The 17,946-nt window shown below is 39.4% G+C and overlaps 1 protein-coding gene across 8 annotated transcripts in view; it reads left to right on the forward strand.

Annotated features, from left to right (window-relative positions):
- The window catches only part of ITSN2 (intersectin 2), an 80,203-nt gene that overhangs the window by 19,541 nt on the left and 42,716 nt on the right, over positions 1-17,946 (forward strand). For all 8 annotated transcript variants that reach the window (XM_064411767.1, XM_064411766.1, XM_064411765.1 and 5 more), the window contains exons 3-7: positions 11,666-11,758; positions 13,409-13,472; positions 14,923-15,086; positions 16,348-16,545; positions 16,859-16,955. In XM_064411767.1, coding sequence (XP_064267837.1) covers positions 11,666-11,758; positions 13,409-13,472; positions 14,923-15,086; positions 16,348-16,545; positions 16,859-16,955 — 616 coding nt within the window. The remainder of the gene's footprint in view (positions 1-11,665; positions 11,759-13,408; positions 13,473-14,922; positions 15,087-16,347; positions 16,546-16,858; positions 16,956-17,946) is intronic.

The raw sequence follows: 17,946 nt of genomic DNA on the forward strand, positions 1-17,946 counted from the left end.
TGTCTTCAGAGAAGATATCTTAATAAGCTGAAAACATTTGTGCTTTAGTTGGATGTGAAGTTCTCTGTATGCAAGTCTCAAGAACTGGTAAGATTAAATCAATATCAAGAACTTCTACTGCTCTTCTTCTTACTGAAGTAATTAGCTTAAAAGTTTTTATATATGTAAATATAAATAAGAGGTGGTATATTTTAAATTATGCACCGACATTTTTCCTTGCATTTCTTCTCATAACCATGATTTAGCATTGAACCATGATCTCTGCAGCACAATTGTTTCTGTAGGAAACAGATATTTCCTGAAAAGTCCTGGTTTCACTGCTGTGGAACTCTGCACCTGTTATAGTGTGTGTTGATACCTGTATAATTGTACTGAAAAGGGTATACCTATATTTTCTTACCAGCTACAAGTGAAATTTGTTGTGCAACAAATGATAGTGCTTCCATAGCTCTGTGTCTCACAGGAAATCTTCAGGCTTGAGGAAATAAAATTTACAGATGTAAGTTAGTGTGTAAACTGTTTCTGGTGGAGGTGATGTGGGTTGGAAGGCCAGCAGAGTCTCTCCTGTTTCTCATGTTCTCTGTGTTCAGATTGGGTTAAGAAATACACAGACAATCCTTTTTAACCTGGCCTGAAGATAACATTCACTAAGCTCCTTTTTCTGGAAATGATCCACTCTGTAGCTGCCAGAATCTGTTACACAAAAGGAATTCAACACAAAGTAAGGATACCTGTGGAAAAGGTGAGCACAGAGAGGTTGTGGCTCCTGTGCTAAGCGAGCCTAAATGGATGAGAGTTGTTTAGTTTAGAGACAGCTAAGGATAGTTCAGGTGTTTTTTTAGAGACAGCTAAAAACCTGTAAAGCCATAACAGTATAGAAAATGCTAACAAGGGAAGGAATATTCACTGTATTATTCCATAGCTGCAAAGCAACATGATACGTAGTGAAATGATTTGGTTTAAGGCTAGCAGAAGAACATGGGTTTGTTTGGTAGTTTGTTTCACACAGTGAACAACTCACAACTCATTTTTAGGACTCACTCTCTTTAAGATGTTTTGAAAACAGTACATAGAATAAAAACTTCAGGAGGAAAGATCTGTGCCATGGCTATTAAATGGTTGCTGCCTTTTTTCTTTTTTTCCCCTTTCTCTTTGGGGGCTTTTTTGGCTCAAGAATCTTGCTAAATCCCTGGTTTCATGCAACTGATAAACTGTAGCAACCGTAACACCCAGGGAAGAATTCTGTTTTAAATTCTAGCCCATAAAAGTCCCTAAGAGCCACTGGCAGGGCAGGATTAGGGACTATGATATAAACTGATATATATAACTGATACCAATGGTTGTACGAACATAAATTAAACAGTTTTTAATTTATTATATTTCAGATCAAATCCCCATGTGTGCTAGGAAAGTAATATTGTATGTGTGCTGCATATAGCTGGCAAGTTCTGCTAATTAGTAATTTAATCTTCTAAGGAGTACTTCTTGCTTCTGTTTCCTTTGTGTTTCCTTTAAGTTTTCCCTCCATTTTTTCCTTCTACCAGCACTAGAAATTACAAAGAGGGTAACAAGAGTGATTAAAGATACAGAACAGCTTCCATATGTGGATTAATTGAATTGACTAGGGCATTCCAGCTTGGAAATGAAAGGGTGGGGATGGTGGAAAATACAGATGTCACCTTCCCAAGGTCATCTATTATTTTTCAGGTAAGGGAATGGTAATTGCTCTTTGATAACACAAGGATTTTCCAGTAATAGATGAAAGTACCATTGGCACATCTCAGTCATACAGAGCACTTTGCACTGTGTCAAATAAACAATGAAAGCTGTAGATGACAGAAGGTCTTGGATTCCTTAAATGGTTAGGGATATGTGGATTTTCCTTCTAGTAACGAGGCAGTTCTCTGGTTCAGGAGTGCACTGGGGCTGAGGAGAATCCTGGAGCAGCATCCCCACATGCTTTGCTCACACTGTCACTCTGTGCTGGGTTATCAGCTGGGGGAATTTGCAGTCTCTGCTGGAAGAACTGTTACTGTGTTTTGTTTCCTGAGTTATCTCCTATTTTTATTATATTCCAAGATCATTCAGGAAATGACTCTTCATTTTTTTCTCTCCCACCCTTCCTGTGTAATTTTTTGGGTTTTTTTTTGTTCGTCTGTTTTCCTCTTCTCTTTCAAGTCTGTATCCCCATTCTCCATTGCAAATATAACCCATCAACTTTCTTCCTGATCCCAGACTTCCTCCTCAAGTCTGAGAACCCAGAAATGTGGTTTTTATGCTAATGGCCAGATAGTGATGAGAACTATGAAAATTACTGGAAAGGACCTAATATTCCTCAAACAGGATTCTGTTCTGATTTTGTCAGTGTATGTCTTCATGGGAGAATAATTTCCTTTACCACACCTAATTTCAAGGTTCACTTTCTATCCTCTTCCCTGGTATTTTTACTGCCTGCATTTCTCCTGGTGCAGAAAGATTTATTGGCTGCCACAGATGGAAACTCACCTGAATCTTATTAGTTTTGCTGCACTCCACAGAGATTTGCTAGACAATAATGAAATCGTTCTTTTGTAAATTTTTAATTAAGTCATAGAGTTGTTTTGTGTGCAGCATAAAATACCAGTTTCCAAGATTAGAAATGTTTTGTCTAACTAAAATCTTTTGGTAACTAAAATCTTTTGTTTTTCTCATGGAAGGCTTTGATACAATACAGGTTGATGAGTTTACTTGAAAAAGCTTCTGACTTGTCCTTAACTGTAGGGTAAGCATCTCTTCCATCTTTGTCAGGCTGGGGAGGAAGGCCATGGATTTGTCAGCTGGAAGTTTGCTCACCTTAAAAGCAAATGCAGGCAGGGCTTAAAGCTGGAGAATTTAGCAAAGTATGATTATATTATGCCATGATAATATTTCTTACTTGACCTTTTTGTGCTTTCCGTTGGAAAGACTCTTGTTGGTGTGACTTTTTCTTCTTTCTTTCTAAAATCCATCCATAAGTGTGACTTGCAGGTTTAGGAGAATGACCATTCCCATGTGCTGGGCACTGGAGAGGATCTGCCTCAAATCCTGTGTCCAGTTCTGGGCCCCTCAGTTCAGGAAGGACATTGAGGGGCTAGAGCAGGTCCAGGGAAGGGAACGGAGCTGGGGAAGGCTCTGGAGCACAGGTCTGATGAGGAGCAGCTGAGGGGGCTGGGAAAGGGGCTCAGCCTGGAGAGAAGGAGCCTCAGAGGGGACCTTCTGGCTCTGCACAGCTCCCTGACAGGAGGGGACAGCCAGGTGGGGTCGGGCTCTTTCCACAAGTAACAAATGACAGGACAAGGCAAAATGGCTTCAAGTTCTACCAGGGGAGATTTAGATTGAATACTGGAAAAAAAATTCTTTCCTGGAAGGGTTGTCAAGCATTAGACAGGCTGCCCAGGGCAGTGCTGGAGTCATCATCCCTGCAGGGTTTTAAAAGACCTGTCAGTGTGGCACTGAGGGCCATGGTTTAGAGGTGGGCTTGGCAGTGCTGGGTTGATGGCTGGACTCCATGATCTTAAAGGTATTTCCCAACCATTTAGGTGGGAAATGGTTCTGTGGTTCAGGGCACAGACAGAGCTGTCATTGGCTAGAGAAGTGGGTTTGTTTCATGTGCTGCATCAGTAACTCAGCAGCTACAACTGGTTTCACTGTCATTGTTTCTCCAGAGTCAGGCAGAAAATAATTTTATATTAATTGCTGGTATTGAATCTAGATCTGTCAAAGGCTTAGGTTAAGCCCGGCTCTGTGTGCGAACGTCTTCATGTAAGGAAAGGCCAAGTTAATTAATTTTGAAAAATAAAACGTGAGTTTACCAACATGGCATATTACATTTGATGAGATGTAGGAAGCTTAATTCATTAAAACTTAAAAAACCCACTATTGAATGAATTGTTAAAAACTTTACACTAAACTAGTGCAAAAGGTAGCATGTTAATTTGCAGTTCAGAATACTGTCAAGTTTATACACATTTCTAGCACACACATTCTACACATGTGTGCTAGAAATGTGTATAAAAGTTCCTGATGTACTTTTACATTAGTGGAGCATTAACAAAACTTTAAACCCATTTTTTTGTTTGTTTGGGTTTTTTCCAGTATTTTGCTTCCTTGGTGTGTTTTTGGTGGATTTTTTTTTTTTTAGTGCTTCAGTGGAATTGGCAATAATTTAATTAAAAATGATCTTCTGAAAATGGATAGCCTTAATGAGCTAAAAGATTCTGTGATATTTATGAAGTATAGTAATACTATCCTGCTATTATAAACTGATAGTTTAAGTGCTTTGGATAGCCAAGTGTGCTGTAGAGTTCAGAAAAGAATTGGATCTATACTGTTAGCATGGATTACACTATTATGTATCTCTAAATTGTTTTAGGGATTATACTCCTTCTAAAAGCATGGATTATGTTTCTGCATTGAGATCACTGCATGACACAGAGTTCACGTTCCTCCTCTGTGGATGGATTTTATGTATCAGAGTGGGGACTGCCAGTGACAAGATCTCCAGGCAGAATTCTGCACCACATCTCACAGGAGCAAGTGGATAGTTTAAACAATCTCAGTATTTGATTTTAGTGAACTGCCCAACCTGAGAGTTCCCGGTATACCAAATATCTGGAAATTCTGTACATAATGTAAAGAATATTAATTGTGCTCCCAAATGCAGTGTGGCTGCTGTTGCTTTGTCCACATTTCTGGAAGTTTGCTCTTCAATTAAACAACCTTTTCTTGGCCAAATCTTGTAGCCTTGCATGTGCCTGACACTATTTAACAATATGTCTGCAGGTACCAGCTATTTTTTGATAACACATCAGAGATTGTTGAAAATCTTTAAAAATTTTCTCAGCTTCAGTGGGCACAATTCTTGTAAATTTAGTGAAATGACAAAATTGAAGGAGAATCATGTTTCCCTGTGTTTAACATCCTTTGCTACAAGTTTTTCCTTTTAACTATGTGCACACAAAAATAAGTTGCTGAAGTTACAGTTCAGCACAGAAATAGATACCCTTTTCCTCTGGCAGCTGCCTTGGTGTTGCTTAATAAAAATAGGAGGCTCCATGGAGCATTTCTGGTAGGATGAGCAATTGGGGATTAATGTATGTATTGTGAAAGGAGGTTGCATGTGGCTCCTGTGATGCCCTGAGATTGTGGAAGCTGGGAATAGCAGGTGCAAACCTCAAGGAAGAGCAGGTGATGCTTTGGGATGGACCCAAAGCCTCCACAGTAGTAGTTCATATGCATTAGCACACCTAAATAAGGATAAATTATGATTATTAGTAATCTTTTTCCTGTTAGAGATATAGAATCAACAGCGAAGGAGGGAAGCAAATATTGAAAATAGCAATAACACTGATAAATAATCTCAAATTCAGACTAATGGTAAAATGTTCTGTGTATTTTCAGACTCCTGGAGTGTTTACTCACCACTGAGGAAAAATTAGAAGCCTGATTCAACATCTCAATTGGGAATGTTAAATCTGTGATAAATGCCTCTGTGGTAAACTTATCTGCAAACACAGAAAGACTGGAATTATTAGATTAATCCTAATATGTCCTAGACCAGACAACTCTCTGGAGGCTCCTAATAGGCGACTGTAATGTGATTGCTGGTTGCATTAAGGAAAACCCCTTTTTATACAGCTTGAGGCACGCTACTGCATGTCTGTGCTGAAATCTCCCTGTCTTTAAACACAGGGATAAATATTTATTTAAGGTCATTATGAAGCTTCATGCTAGTTTTTTTTGATGTTTACAGAGGTGGTGGTATAATCCTCATGACTTACATGTACAAGGAATGCTCTTTCAATTTAGGTTTGTTATCTCTGTGGAGTTAATTAACTTTGTAGGTCATAGCAGCACAGTTTTTTATTAGAAAAAAAACAAGCAATGCCTGTGAGTGAGAAACAAAGATATTCTGGAGAATGTGAGAAATGTCTTATGGTTTTTCCTTATCAGTAATCCTGCTGTTCTCACTATAGCTACTCTTTGCCTGTGGGCAGGACTACCAGTGGCAGAGGTCTTAACAGAGCATTTTCAAGTCTATTTACTTTTCTTCTAGGACTGCACTTTCTTTTCTCCTCTCTTTCAATGGTGATTTACTGTTTTAAGGAAAGAACAGTGTTTGTTTCCCTTTTGATGTTGGCAGCCCATCAAAGCAAGTCCTTTATTTTATTCAGGTTATCTGTCTGATGCAGTGCTGTAAAGGCATTTCTGGAGCTTTCCTGAAATGCTGTGATCCTGCCATAAGCAGACCTCCCTACACTCACCTAAAGAGGTGTCTCATTTAAAATGGACTTAAAGGAACTGAAGATACCAAATCAACAGCATAGTCACTTGTTTCCAACAACAGAAAACTGAGTGCTGCCACAGGGAATTACAGAAATACCTATGACATGAAAGTGTATTTTGTGTCAGTCTGGATTTTGTCATCTTCAGAGAAGTCTTGAGAGTGAAGTTCAAAGCATATTTAGCTTTGGGTGTTTGGATCTTTGTCATCCCCCATGGACTTTCTACATGGGCAGGCTCCACATGTGACATTTAACTCTTGAATGTGTTGTGGAGTTTTGGAGTGGGCAAGTAAAGGACCTTTCACTGTTGGTTTTCTGTTTTGGAATAGGGAATCTGTGGAGACATACTTGGATGTGAAGTCCAGGTTTCCAATGTTGGATATTGAGAACGATTGCCAGTATTGACATTTATTCAGTCTTCTCTGAAAGTACCAGCCTTCTCTAGGAAAGAAAGAAAATTTGGTCTCTGTCTTCCAGAAGTCTTACTAAGATAGACTTGTGGTTTTTCATAAGCTGAAAGAGCAGGTGAAGACAGTAGTTACTCTGTCCTAGAGAAAGTCTTTGTGGGGAAAAATCTCACAAGTTCAGCATTTCTTGAGTTTTGATTCCTAAAACTCCAGGGTAGTCAAATACAGTGTTGGCTTCATGTGTGAAGTTGTAGGATTCTAAAGTAACCTGTTTTGAAGAATAATGAGTTAATGAGATGCCTTCTTGTCAGAGTGATTGTACTGTTTTTCCCCTCCAAAATTTTATCAGCTACAGTTGGAAAAAATGATTTAGATGTTGAAAATGTCCAGGAAATTTAAGCTGAGTCAGAAGAATAATGTACTATTCCTTGTCAGCAGCAAAGCCTCTCATGGGAGCATGTAGCAGCAATTGTATTTTGATTTCTTGTGGGGAGCTGATCTGTAAAATCTGATTTTACACATTGTAGCTCACTGCTGCTTGGGCAGCCAAAGGTTCAGCGCTGCTCCATCAAGGAGATTCCTGCCTCTTGCCCATCCTGTGGTCAGAGAGGGCTGTGAGGAGCAGACACCTGCAGTTTGTTTGTGAGTCATGACTTGCCATGAGTGAGGACTGGGGCCGTGTGGACAGAAGAAGAGCAGCAATTTCTCTGTGCAGACTACATTGGATCTGGTTTACAGGCAAGACATTTCTCAACCCTAGAACTGGAGGCGTGTTAGTGCAAAAAATGGCTGAGCTCAGCCAGATCAGTTTAGATGATACATCTTGGGTGGCAGATGTTTGACTCCTCCTGCAGTTCTGCCTTTCCCAAAAAGGAGCATCTTCCCTTCATCACAGCTCAGCATGCCCAGGACGTGGTTGTGTGTAAACCAGGCATTGCAATTTTCTAGCAGTTGCACGGAGTGTCCATTTTTACCACTTGTGGTAGTTTTGGGAAGCAATCACAATATTTGTGAGGATTGTAGCATGATTTTTGTAGCATGATTTGATGGTGATGGCACAGGAGAACTGAATTTCAGACTAATTTTGGCTGAGTTTTTGTGATGGTCTTGGTTGTACTATATAGGTAAACACAACAATTACTTTGGAGAATGGTGCTGTGATGTGCTTTGTGGAATTGCCAAGGCCTTGTGAGTCCTGTTGTTGGAAGTGTTTATTTCAGATGGACTGGTGTGGTATTTTCACGTGGTATTTAGAGAAATCTTCATATGAGCTTTTCTGTACTCAGATTTTACTTTTCTTAATTGTGTCACCAAGGGGACCATCAAAAGAGTTGTGAGCACCTGCTTAAGCTAAGTACAATCACTGACAGTGCTTTAGCCTTCCCTCTTGTGCTGTGCTCTTTATCTTGTTTCTGTGGCATATGGGGTGGGAGTTGAAAAAAACCAGTGAATCCTTTAAATAATAAGTGTGGGTGGGGTTTGACTGCATTCAGTGTGGATCCCTACCAGAAGCAGTGGGTTTTAAATTTTCTTTTTAATTTTAGACAAATACTTTCATTGTCCAACAGTTATTAACCTCTATTCAGAAAACAATGACCTGTTCTAGTTCAGGCTGCAGATGGCAGACACTCTCTCAAGTGATGTTAGGATAAAATTTAATTTTCTGGGCCTTTGTTCAGTTATAGACAAGCACTAAAATTTCACTGGGAGGGGTGTGCTGACTTGCAAATGTGCTGTTCTCTAGATCCTAATTCCTGCTATGAATATTTATATTTTTTAAAAAATCTCTGTTTTTATACATTGGAATTTAAGGCTTACTACATTTTCTTCCATGCCTATAAAGAAAGCATCAGAGCATATCTTTATGGGATTAATTGCCAAAAAAGTAAGACTCTCAGTCTCTGTCTCTAGGGAAAGGGGGAATCTGAAATTTTTCTTACTGTTGAAAATAAATTAATAACAGGTTGGTATTTTCAGTTCCCTGAAACATTCCCACAATGTGCTTTTGATAATGTTTGTAGTTATCACTATTCCATGACAGCTGCTTGCACTGACTCACTAGGACTGTGGAAGGCTGTAGAAGCACTTGTTGATATAATGTGGTTTTAGGCAAAGATGTCTTTTTTAAAATTTATACTTGCAAGAAACTTGGGGTTGTTCAGCCTGGAGAAGGCTCCCGAGAGACCTTTCTGTGGCTTTTTAGTACTTAAAGGGGGCCTCTTTACTCTAGCAGGACCTGTTGAGATAGGAGAAGGGGTGATGGTTTTAAATTTAAAAATTGTACATTTTAAATAGCATTTTTCTGCAGGGTGGTGGGGCCCTGCCCAGAGAAGCTGTGGCTGCCCCATCCCTGGAAGTGTCCCAGACCAGGCTGGATGAGGCTCTGAGCAGCCTGGGATAGTTCAAGACATTCCTGCTCCTTACAGGGGTGTTGGACTAAATCATAGAGACACAGGCATGGAACAGAAAGGACCTTAAAGATGTAGGGCCAGAGGTAAAAGTGTGCAAAATACCAAGTGTGCAAAAAATAGCAGTGTTCTTGGATTTGTTAAGGAAAGCAAAAATGAGAATGAATGGTGAATGTGGATCTTGCATGTCTTGTTTAATGAGATTTTAATCATCTGCTACAGCTGTAAATTTGGGGATTTACTGACATGCAAGGTTTTAGTACATTTGAGAAAATGCTGTGTAGAATGATGAATTTCATAGTTGGAGAGGAAATATAATTTACCAAATAGTAAAACAACTCTTTGAATACAGAAATATGAGATTTTCAAGATTGATTGCCGTCTTCTTGCTTAATCTGTGACAGATAAGTAAGAAACTGTGCATATATATATAAGAAAAGTTGCCTTACAATGTAAATTGGATTTTCTAGAGGGTTATGGTGATGGTCATAACTCCAGTCAAGAAATTGTTACTGTGTTTTTATCACTTTGTAGCCACTGGCCATCTGAATATATTATGGTGGTCTTAATCATTCTGTTGTTTTTAAAAAGCCAAGGAATGTTGCAGCTACCTGCTTCAGATGGTGTTCAAAGAGGAGCATTTAATGGAAGGAAAATGTAATGTTGATAATATTTGTTTTCCAAAAATGAAAAAAGGAGTCAATTTCTCTGAAGTTGCTGCTGGCAGCTTTAGAGGAGCATTTTTTCATCTGGTTGAGATAATTTCTATAATCATAACCACATCTTATGCACTTCCCCTTTCTAGCTTAAAATTAGCACTTTAAAGAAATCTAAGTGCTGCTCTAATTTTTGCCTTAGGGCGTAAGTTGTCCTCATTAATGTCTTGCAGTAAAACTTTACAGTGCCCGTTCCCTTCTAGGCATCTGATTCAGCTTTACTTCACTTTATTATCAGTATCTAATCTAGATTTGTTTATGTTCATTTAATCAGAAGAAAAAATAGGGGTGCTCTTGAAGTGCAATTTCTATATAACCAGCAAAAACACTCTTTCATTGAGGCCACACTAAAAAAAAATTGGTATATCCTCAAGAGAGAAGCAAACTCCAAATTCAGGTGTGTAGAGGTTGTATCCTAATGCCCTCATACCTTTTCCGTCATACATCTCCCCAGTGAGTTTCTGCTTTGTTTTGGTCTTTTAAACTATTTCATTTCTCTACTGAAGGAGCAAGCGTAAAGAATTAAATCTCTACACATGCAAGGATAAATACAGTTTTAACAGGACCTTCTTAAGAGGAAAAATTAAGTCTGTTTTGGAAAATGTATTTGTTTATGTAGATAAACAAAGATGAGAGATGATTAACATCATTACTGTGTCTGCAAGTATATCAGCTCACAGTCCCTTCACTTTGCTCTTATAAATTGAAAAACAGTGCAAAAACCTCTTGAAAATTTGGAGATTCAAAGCTTTGAAATAAGGTTTATGTAGGAAGAAGAAGCCTTTAATGCCAACTGTTTTTTTCCAAGTACTGTGGCTTTTAAAGCAAGTTGTTAATATTGTATTAGAAGTATTTATTCCCTTGACTGTCTTTTAGGGAGCAATACAAACACTTGAACAGATTAACAGTTCTTTAGAAGTAGTAATACTCAGCAAAATGTAATTTTAGAAGTGTTTTTCATGTAATAACCTTTTAATGCTGTTTTGAGTGGTTCCATTCAGAATTTTGGCTACTTCTTGCATTCATTGATTTGAAAAATTAAATATTTGTCAAGAACTTCCCGACTAAAACTTCCTTTTACTTAAAAAACAAACCCAATTATTTCTGGCAAGCTGCTTTTCCTGCAAAGGATGCACACCCTGACCTTTATGCAGCAGGTTGCAGCGTTTCTGAAAGTCTGTCTGGTATTATTCACTGTAACTTCTCATTCCTACTCTTAGGCTGTAATATTGTATTCTTCATGAAATATTGAAAAATGTGAAGTGGACATTGCATGCTGTTTAAAAAAAAAAAACAACCCAAACAAAATGTCACTTTTTTGTCAGACAAAACCAGATTATTTTTGTTAGCAGTCCCGATTTTGTTTTTTTGAGTGCTAGCAAGACAAGTGTAAGCCTTTCTGGCACCTGGAGGGTGCTGACCCTGTGCATGGGAACCTGGGTGACGCTGAATGCCATTTGTTCATCCGAGAGCCAGGGAGTGTTTGGCTCACACAGGGGATGGTGAGGCACATCCTGCCCGGGCTGCAAACAATCAGCAGCGACAGGAAACTGCTCTGCACCAGCTTTGAAGGACGGCAGAGTTGTTTGAAAGCCAGGGTGAAGCAGTCTGGCTGGGGCATTGTCTCAGCTCGGCTGCACATCTGGGAAGCAGGTTTGTGTTGCACGGTGTCCTTGCCAGGCTGGTAGGAGCTGGGTGTGTCCGTGTCTGACTTTGTCTCTTGAGAAAGCCAAGCTTTTATTTTGCAAGTGACGTGCTTTATTTTTGCAAGTTTTCAGTCTGTTTGGTTGTTCATTGGTTTTTTGCTGATTTGTTTTGGGGTTGTTTTCCAGGAGGGCCAAACATATGGGCCATCACCTCCGAAGAGCGGGCCAAGCATGACAAGCAGTTTGATAGCCTTAAACCCACAGGAGGTTTCATTACAGGTTGGTCTGAGGCTCTGCATTACACATTAACTTCTGTGTACACATACCTATCTCTGCAGAACAGTTTGAGAACTGCATCCTATTTCTAGCCCTTTGTTGTGTGACTAATAACCATATTCTTCAGGCAAACAGCCACAGGTTATTAGTAAACTTAACAAGCTTTCCTCTCAAGTCTGGCACAGGAATGCTGTTTTGTTTAACCCTGTCACTTCTGCAGCCACCAGCTGTGTGCTGCCATTCTGTCTAGTTTCAGAAACCAGAGAATATCAGATGTAATCTGTGCTCAGATGAGAGGCTGCCAGGGAGCACTTCAGTAGCTGTTCTGGCAGGTGACACTAGACACAGCAGAAGTGTCTCTCCTCAGTCTGAGGAGAGAATGCTGTGCTGTTAGATACCTTTGTTTGAGATGAGGAGGCAGGGAGAGGGATGCTGACAGCTTGTCCTTGTTAGCAGCTGCTTGAAATTTGGGCCATTGGGCCCTCAGCAGGGACTGGGTGGACTAATGGCATTTTGCAGGGACCAGCTGTCAGTTCCAGTTGCATTCAGCTGTGTCTCCTCTGAAACAATTGGGTCATGCTGCTGTGCACCACAGAATTTGGAGGTTTTAAATCTAAAATCTGCTTTTGATAGGAAGAAAGCCCCTATTTCATTGGCAAAGATGTCTTAATTTAGGAATGCCCCATTTTTAGTGGGTGGCTGGGCACTAAAGACCAGCCCTGATAGCTCCTACCTTCCCAGCAATCCAGTAATGCCCTGTCTAGTGGCTCCACTGGCCCTGCTTTTTCTCTTTTGGGTCTGGAAAGGACTGAGGAGAGAGTGGAAAGTTACCTGTTTGGGACATGCACACCATCTGGCTAAGTGGCACCTAACTCCTGTTTTGGCCAAACAGCACTGGGAGGTTGGTGTTCACCTCCAGCTGAAAACTCTGCAGCCCCAGAACCACCCTCAGGCCACATCTGGGCTCTTACCTGCATCTGCAGGCGTTGCTATTTATTTGGCAAATGCTTGAAATAAAAGCTTGTGTATGAATATAAGACAGAGTGGAAAGAGTAATTTGAAATCTTTGCTTTAAGCATTTGTAATTCACTCAGATGTAGGCATAAACACCACTGTCCCTGTTTTTTATGTGTATCAGCTGATATGGAACTTGTTATGGGACTGCACAACAGTTCCTTTTCCCTTCCTGAAATACTGAAATAATGGGTGTTCTCTGACAGAAAAGAGTATTATTTAGAACATGGTGTTTTCCTGGTTTTTCTAGAGACACAGTACTGGCTCAAGTTAGATGGGACAGAGAAGAAAAGAAAGCATTCTCATCCTTTCCTGCATAAGTAATTGGGGCAGGAATAAATTTTCATTCACTTTTTAATCCATGCATCTTCTAAGATGTTGGCAGCCATTGATTTGTGACCTGTTAAAGTTTTTATACCTATCTGAAATCGCTTCTCAAAGCAAAGATTAGGAATTATGGAATGCATGGGGGTCTGACAATCACTGTCACCAGTGTTAAAAGCTGGGAAAAAAGCCCTGGAAGCTTGGTATCCAGCATGGGAGTTTCTTTCAAAAACCTAATCCCCCAAGAGTGTGCTGAGCTCTTCAAAAATCTGTCTCTGGTATAAAAGTCTGTGGTTTTTTATTTGTTTATCACAGGTGATCAAGCACGTACCTTTTTTTTGCAATCAGGCCTGCCATCTTCAATCCTTGCTCAAATATGGTAAGGTATTCTTTATTGTTTGTTTTTTCTAAGGTAGGAGATTCATAGTACTCTAATGCTACCTTTGCTGTGTTGTGTTTCACAAAGGCTTTCAGCAGTCGAGGTAGAAAGTGCTGTCTGAATAATTGTTTTAATTTTATTAAATATAGAGGAAGGTTTCAGCCCATATGTGTACCCACAGTTAATTAAAACTCAGTAATTTTTACATCTTTCATATGATGTTATTTCAAATTGAATCATGCTGAATGCAGCATTTTTAAACTATATTAATGGCTTGAAGTACACATAAAGTAGAAGACAACAAAAAAATCCAAAATCAAACAAAAAAAGCAGAAGGACAGTTTTGATATGTGAGATACCAAGCAGTGCTGTAATACAGGAACTGAAAAAAGTGCTGTTCCTTGCAGCATATATGTGGTTGAGTGCAACACTTGAAATGTTTTTTTCTCTGTAACCCCTCAGTCCTCACTAGAATCCTGTGCTCAGTTTGGGCTATGTGTGCTAAGAGACACATACTTGAGTCTCATTATAATTAAGAACAACTTTAAGAAAAAGTGTTAAAGCGAATAACTAAATACAAGTTAGTTTTTCCTTCAGCCACATAGTATCACAGAATTGTTAAGTTAGAAAAGTGTTCTAGGATCATCAAGTCCAACCAGCACCACCACCATGTTCACCATTAAACATCAGTGCCTAGAACAGAGGGGCAAGGAGATTTTTCTGTGGGGTCTTGGGGTTTTGTACTCAGCAGTAACAAATCAAAGGAAAAATGAAGCTTAACATTAGTCTGATTTTTTTCTCCTAATTTTATTTACGTTCTTGTGCTTGGTCCTTGCACAATTGAATGCTAATAAAATTTCATATTATCTGTCTGACCAGAAATGTTGAGGTTATGTATGCACTGTTGCATGTATTTCCTTTTGTAGTTATTTGGGGAACTGTCAAAAGGAAGACAGTGTGGGTATCAGGCTCAGAAAACCTGATACCCACACTCACCACTGTGAATTAATGAAGTTTTCTTAGCAGTGTATGGTGCCTTTAGGAGGTTTCTGCATCCTCCTGCATCTTGTTCCAGATTCTTGCATTAATTCCTTACCTTACCAAGCATTACTTTAAAAATTATTATTCTCACTGGGAGCATAAATTAAAACATAGCAGAGGCTTGCAGCAGAGGCAACAAGTGGGCAGGAGACTTCTGCTTTCTCAAAAGTTTTCCTGCTTTCTTGGGAATTATGTGTTTAATATATGGCAGCCTCAAAACTGAGCTCTGCAGAAGTGGGCACTCAAACTTCTCAAAGGTAAGAATGTTATCAAAAGTAGAAAATTTACTTTGCAATAAGTTTTGTTTTCCTGTGCAAAACCAGTAAATCAATGGAGTGGGAAAGCCTCTCACAGATCAAAAATGTTAAATTTCTGTTTCTTTTCTAATTTTATTTTATTTTGTTTTAAGGACACTCTCGGACCTGAACAAGGATGGAAAAATGGATCAGCTGGAGTTCTCTATAGCTATGAAACTCATCAAACTGAAATTGCAAGGACAGCACTTGCCTTCAGTGCTCCCTCCTGTCATGAAACAAACTCCAGTGTTTTCACCACTAATGTCAGCTCGCTTTGGTACTTATGAATATATAATTACTTAGTGTTCAGAGGTAAAAAAACCACAGTTAATTGCAGCCAAATAAAAGCATTAATCTCACCATGAAAGTTTAGTGAACCAGTGTGAAAAAAGAAAAAAGGATGTTCTGATTTAGGAAATTCACCAGGTCATTCTCTTGATATTTTTGAAAATTTGATTATTTGAAGACTTTTAATAGAGAAACATTTATTCAGTTTTGACAAGAAGACCACTCACATCTGCTATCTGGCTTGCAGGCTCTCATTTTGTACTGGTGGTCTTTTTTTTCTTCCTCCTACTCAGTCACCTATTTATACATGAGGGTTTTAAAGTTAAATTTAGTCAAAGGTCAGAGTTTTGGTAGAACAGCTGTTTTACATATTTTTTTAAGTGAATCAGACTGTTTTGGTTATATGATTAACTGAAGAGAATTACTTTAACTTTTTTTTTTAATAGTGTTTGGGAATTCAGTGCATGCTTGTTGTTGTGTTATTTTATAGCACAGAATATCCACAATGACTTGAGCTGGATTACAAAATACGTGCACACTTCTACACTGAAATTAAATGTATGCATATATTAATTACATACATGATTTAAAATGTCTGCCCATCACCAAATCTCGTGTGTTTGGGTACAAGGGCATGCATTTACAGGGAGCTGTGGTTGGCATACAGTTACCTCTATAACTCTCCATTATCTCACCAGCACTGTTGTCTTCCACAAAGTGCAGCCAGTAATTCAAGTGCCCTAATTTGCCTCAGGCAGCTGCCTCTAGAAACCCTTTGCTAAGCATGGGTCCCTAATAAGGACTTTTCACCCCTGTGGATTCTTCCAAGGCTGGTAGTTGGAAGAGACTTAGTTCAGAAACAGCAGCAGCTTTTCCCTGTGGAGGATTGTCACAGCTTTTGAGGTTGTAATTCTCTCTCAGGGGCCAGGCTTGTTGAAGAAATAGGTATAGCTGCAATTATAGGAAACCAGATCTTACTCTGTAGTGAATATAGTAGCTAAACCTACCTTGAGAATTAATTTACTTGTCAAGATTTTTCTTTTTAAATTCCTGTTCTTCAGTGTATTTTCCCCTGTGAGCTGTCTTGCCTAAATTTAGAGAAAAAGTAAATATTGTACATGAGCATCTATTTTAACTCATTGTATTCCAGACACCAGTTGTTTTGTGTAGTTTCTGCCCCACGTGAGGGACCCAGTTTCTTGCCGAAGCCTCTGCAATGTTAAACCCTGCATTGTTGGATTTTGCTCTAGGAATGGGTAGTATGCCAAATCTGTCCATGCCAACGTCTATGTCTGCGATCCCACCATTAGCTCCCATGTCTCTGACCTCCATGACTTCCATTCCTCCTCTGGTTATCTCTGCTCCCCTGGTGCCTTCTGTCAGTACCTCCTCGTTGCCAAATGGAACATCCAGCCTTCTGCAGCCTTTGTCCGTTCCTTTCTCCTCAAGTAAGTACAGCACAGCCCAGTTCTTGCTCTCAGAATTGTGAATCTTGTTTTCCCTATGGCTAATTTCAGACAGGAATGCTTTCACATGCATGAGAGTTAAAAAAAACAAACCAACAAACCAACAGAAAACCTTACAAATGTGTTTTCTCCCAAGTTCACATTTGTTATTTCTGTTCTAACTAGTTAATCATAACAACAAGACACTGATTAGCTTTTCTTACTTCTGTCAAATTGAGTGTTGATTATGAAGCATTATCTTATTCCCAGTTGCTTTACAGTTCTGGGGTTCATTTTTTGTTTCTTCTTGTTCCAGCGCTGCCTCATACTGGTTCTTTAGGCCCCATGACAGGAGGATTTGGTGGTTCCAGTATGCAGAAGGCACAGTCACTAATTGATTTAGGATCTAGCAGGTATGGAAGCTAAGTTTAAAATTGTTGTATCTTATACTAAAGTAGTATACTTTGCAAAACTTACAGAGCATTTCTCTTCTCAATGTACATTTGTTAAAAATTAGTCAATCTAATATGACCTGTCAAGTATAAAACCAGATTTTGTTTTTATATGCACAGTAATTTTCAATAAATTGACAAAATGTCCAAAGTAGGTGAGGAGGTCAGATGAGCAGTGCCAAAAAGAAGGGAATGTACCTCATTAGTAGGTAGAAACAGACCTTGCTAAGTGGTTATAAAAGCAATGTTTGTGCATTATGTGCTCATTCATTATAGAGAGTCCCATATCATCAGCAGTCATGTAAGAGTAGGATTTTTTATCAATATTTATGTGAGAATTTGTTCTATGAATAATAGAAGATTATGGATCTTTATAATCAGCTGCTCTGGTTCACTGATTTTAGAGCTTTGCATAGAGAGACTTGCACATAGTGAGGGACTGGGCTTATGCATCCAGCTGGGCATCCAGGGGTGTCTCCCAAAAGATGATCCTGAGGGCACCTCCACCCCAGCTCAGTTCCATAAGTAACTCAGAGGCTCTTGCAGCTCCCTGCTGCCTGTTCAGGGCATGTGGGGTGCATGATCTGAGCCCCTCACACACCCAGTGTCAGCACTTGTCCTGTAAGGTGACTGTAGGCGTGGCATGTGCCTGGAACCATCTTTTTTTTTTTTTTTTTTTTGGTTGGTTGTCTTTTTTGAGTTGGAAAGCTTTCTGTTTCTGGTGCTGTACAAAGGAGCCCTTCTCCAGTGTTATTGTGGCAGCATTGTCACCATCATGTTGTGTCAGTCCATGCAGGGGATGTCAATCCAGCACTGTGCTGGAGAGGCTTTGTTTCTATCAGCATTTGGGTAGCACTTCAAAGAGTTTGGTTTTTTTTACTTGACAGAGCAGGGGATCACCTTAAACAAGGCAGGCTGAATTCAGCTCTCCTGAGTTTGTCTGATTTTCAGA

Source organism: Passer domesticus, chromosome 3 (assembly GCF_036417665.1).
Source record: "Passer domesticus isolate bPasDom1 chromosome 3, bPasDom1.hap1, whole genome shotgun sequence".
In the NCBI taxonomy this organism is placed as follows: Eukaryota; Metazoa; Chordata; class Aves; order Passeriformes; family Passeridae; genus Passer; species Passer domesticus.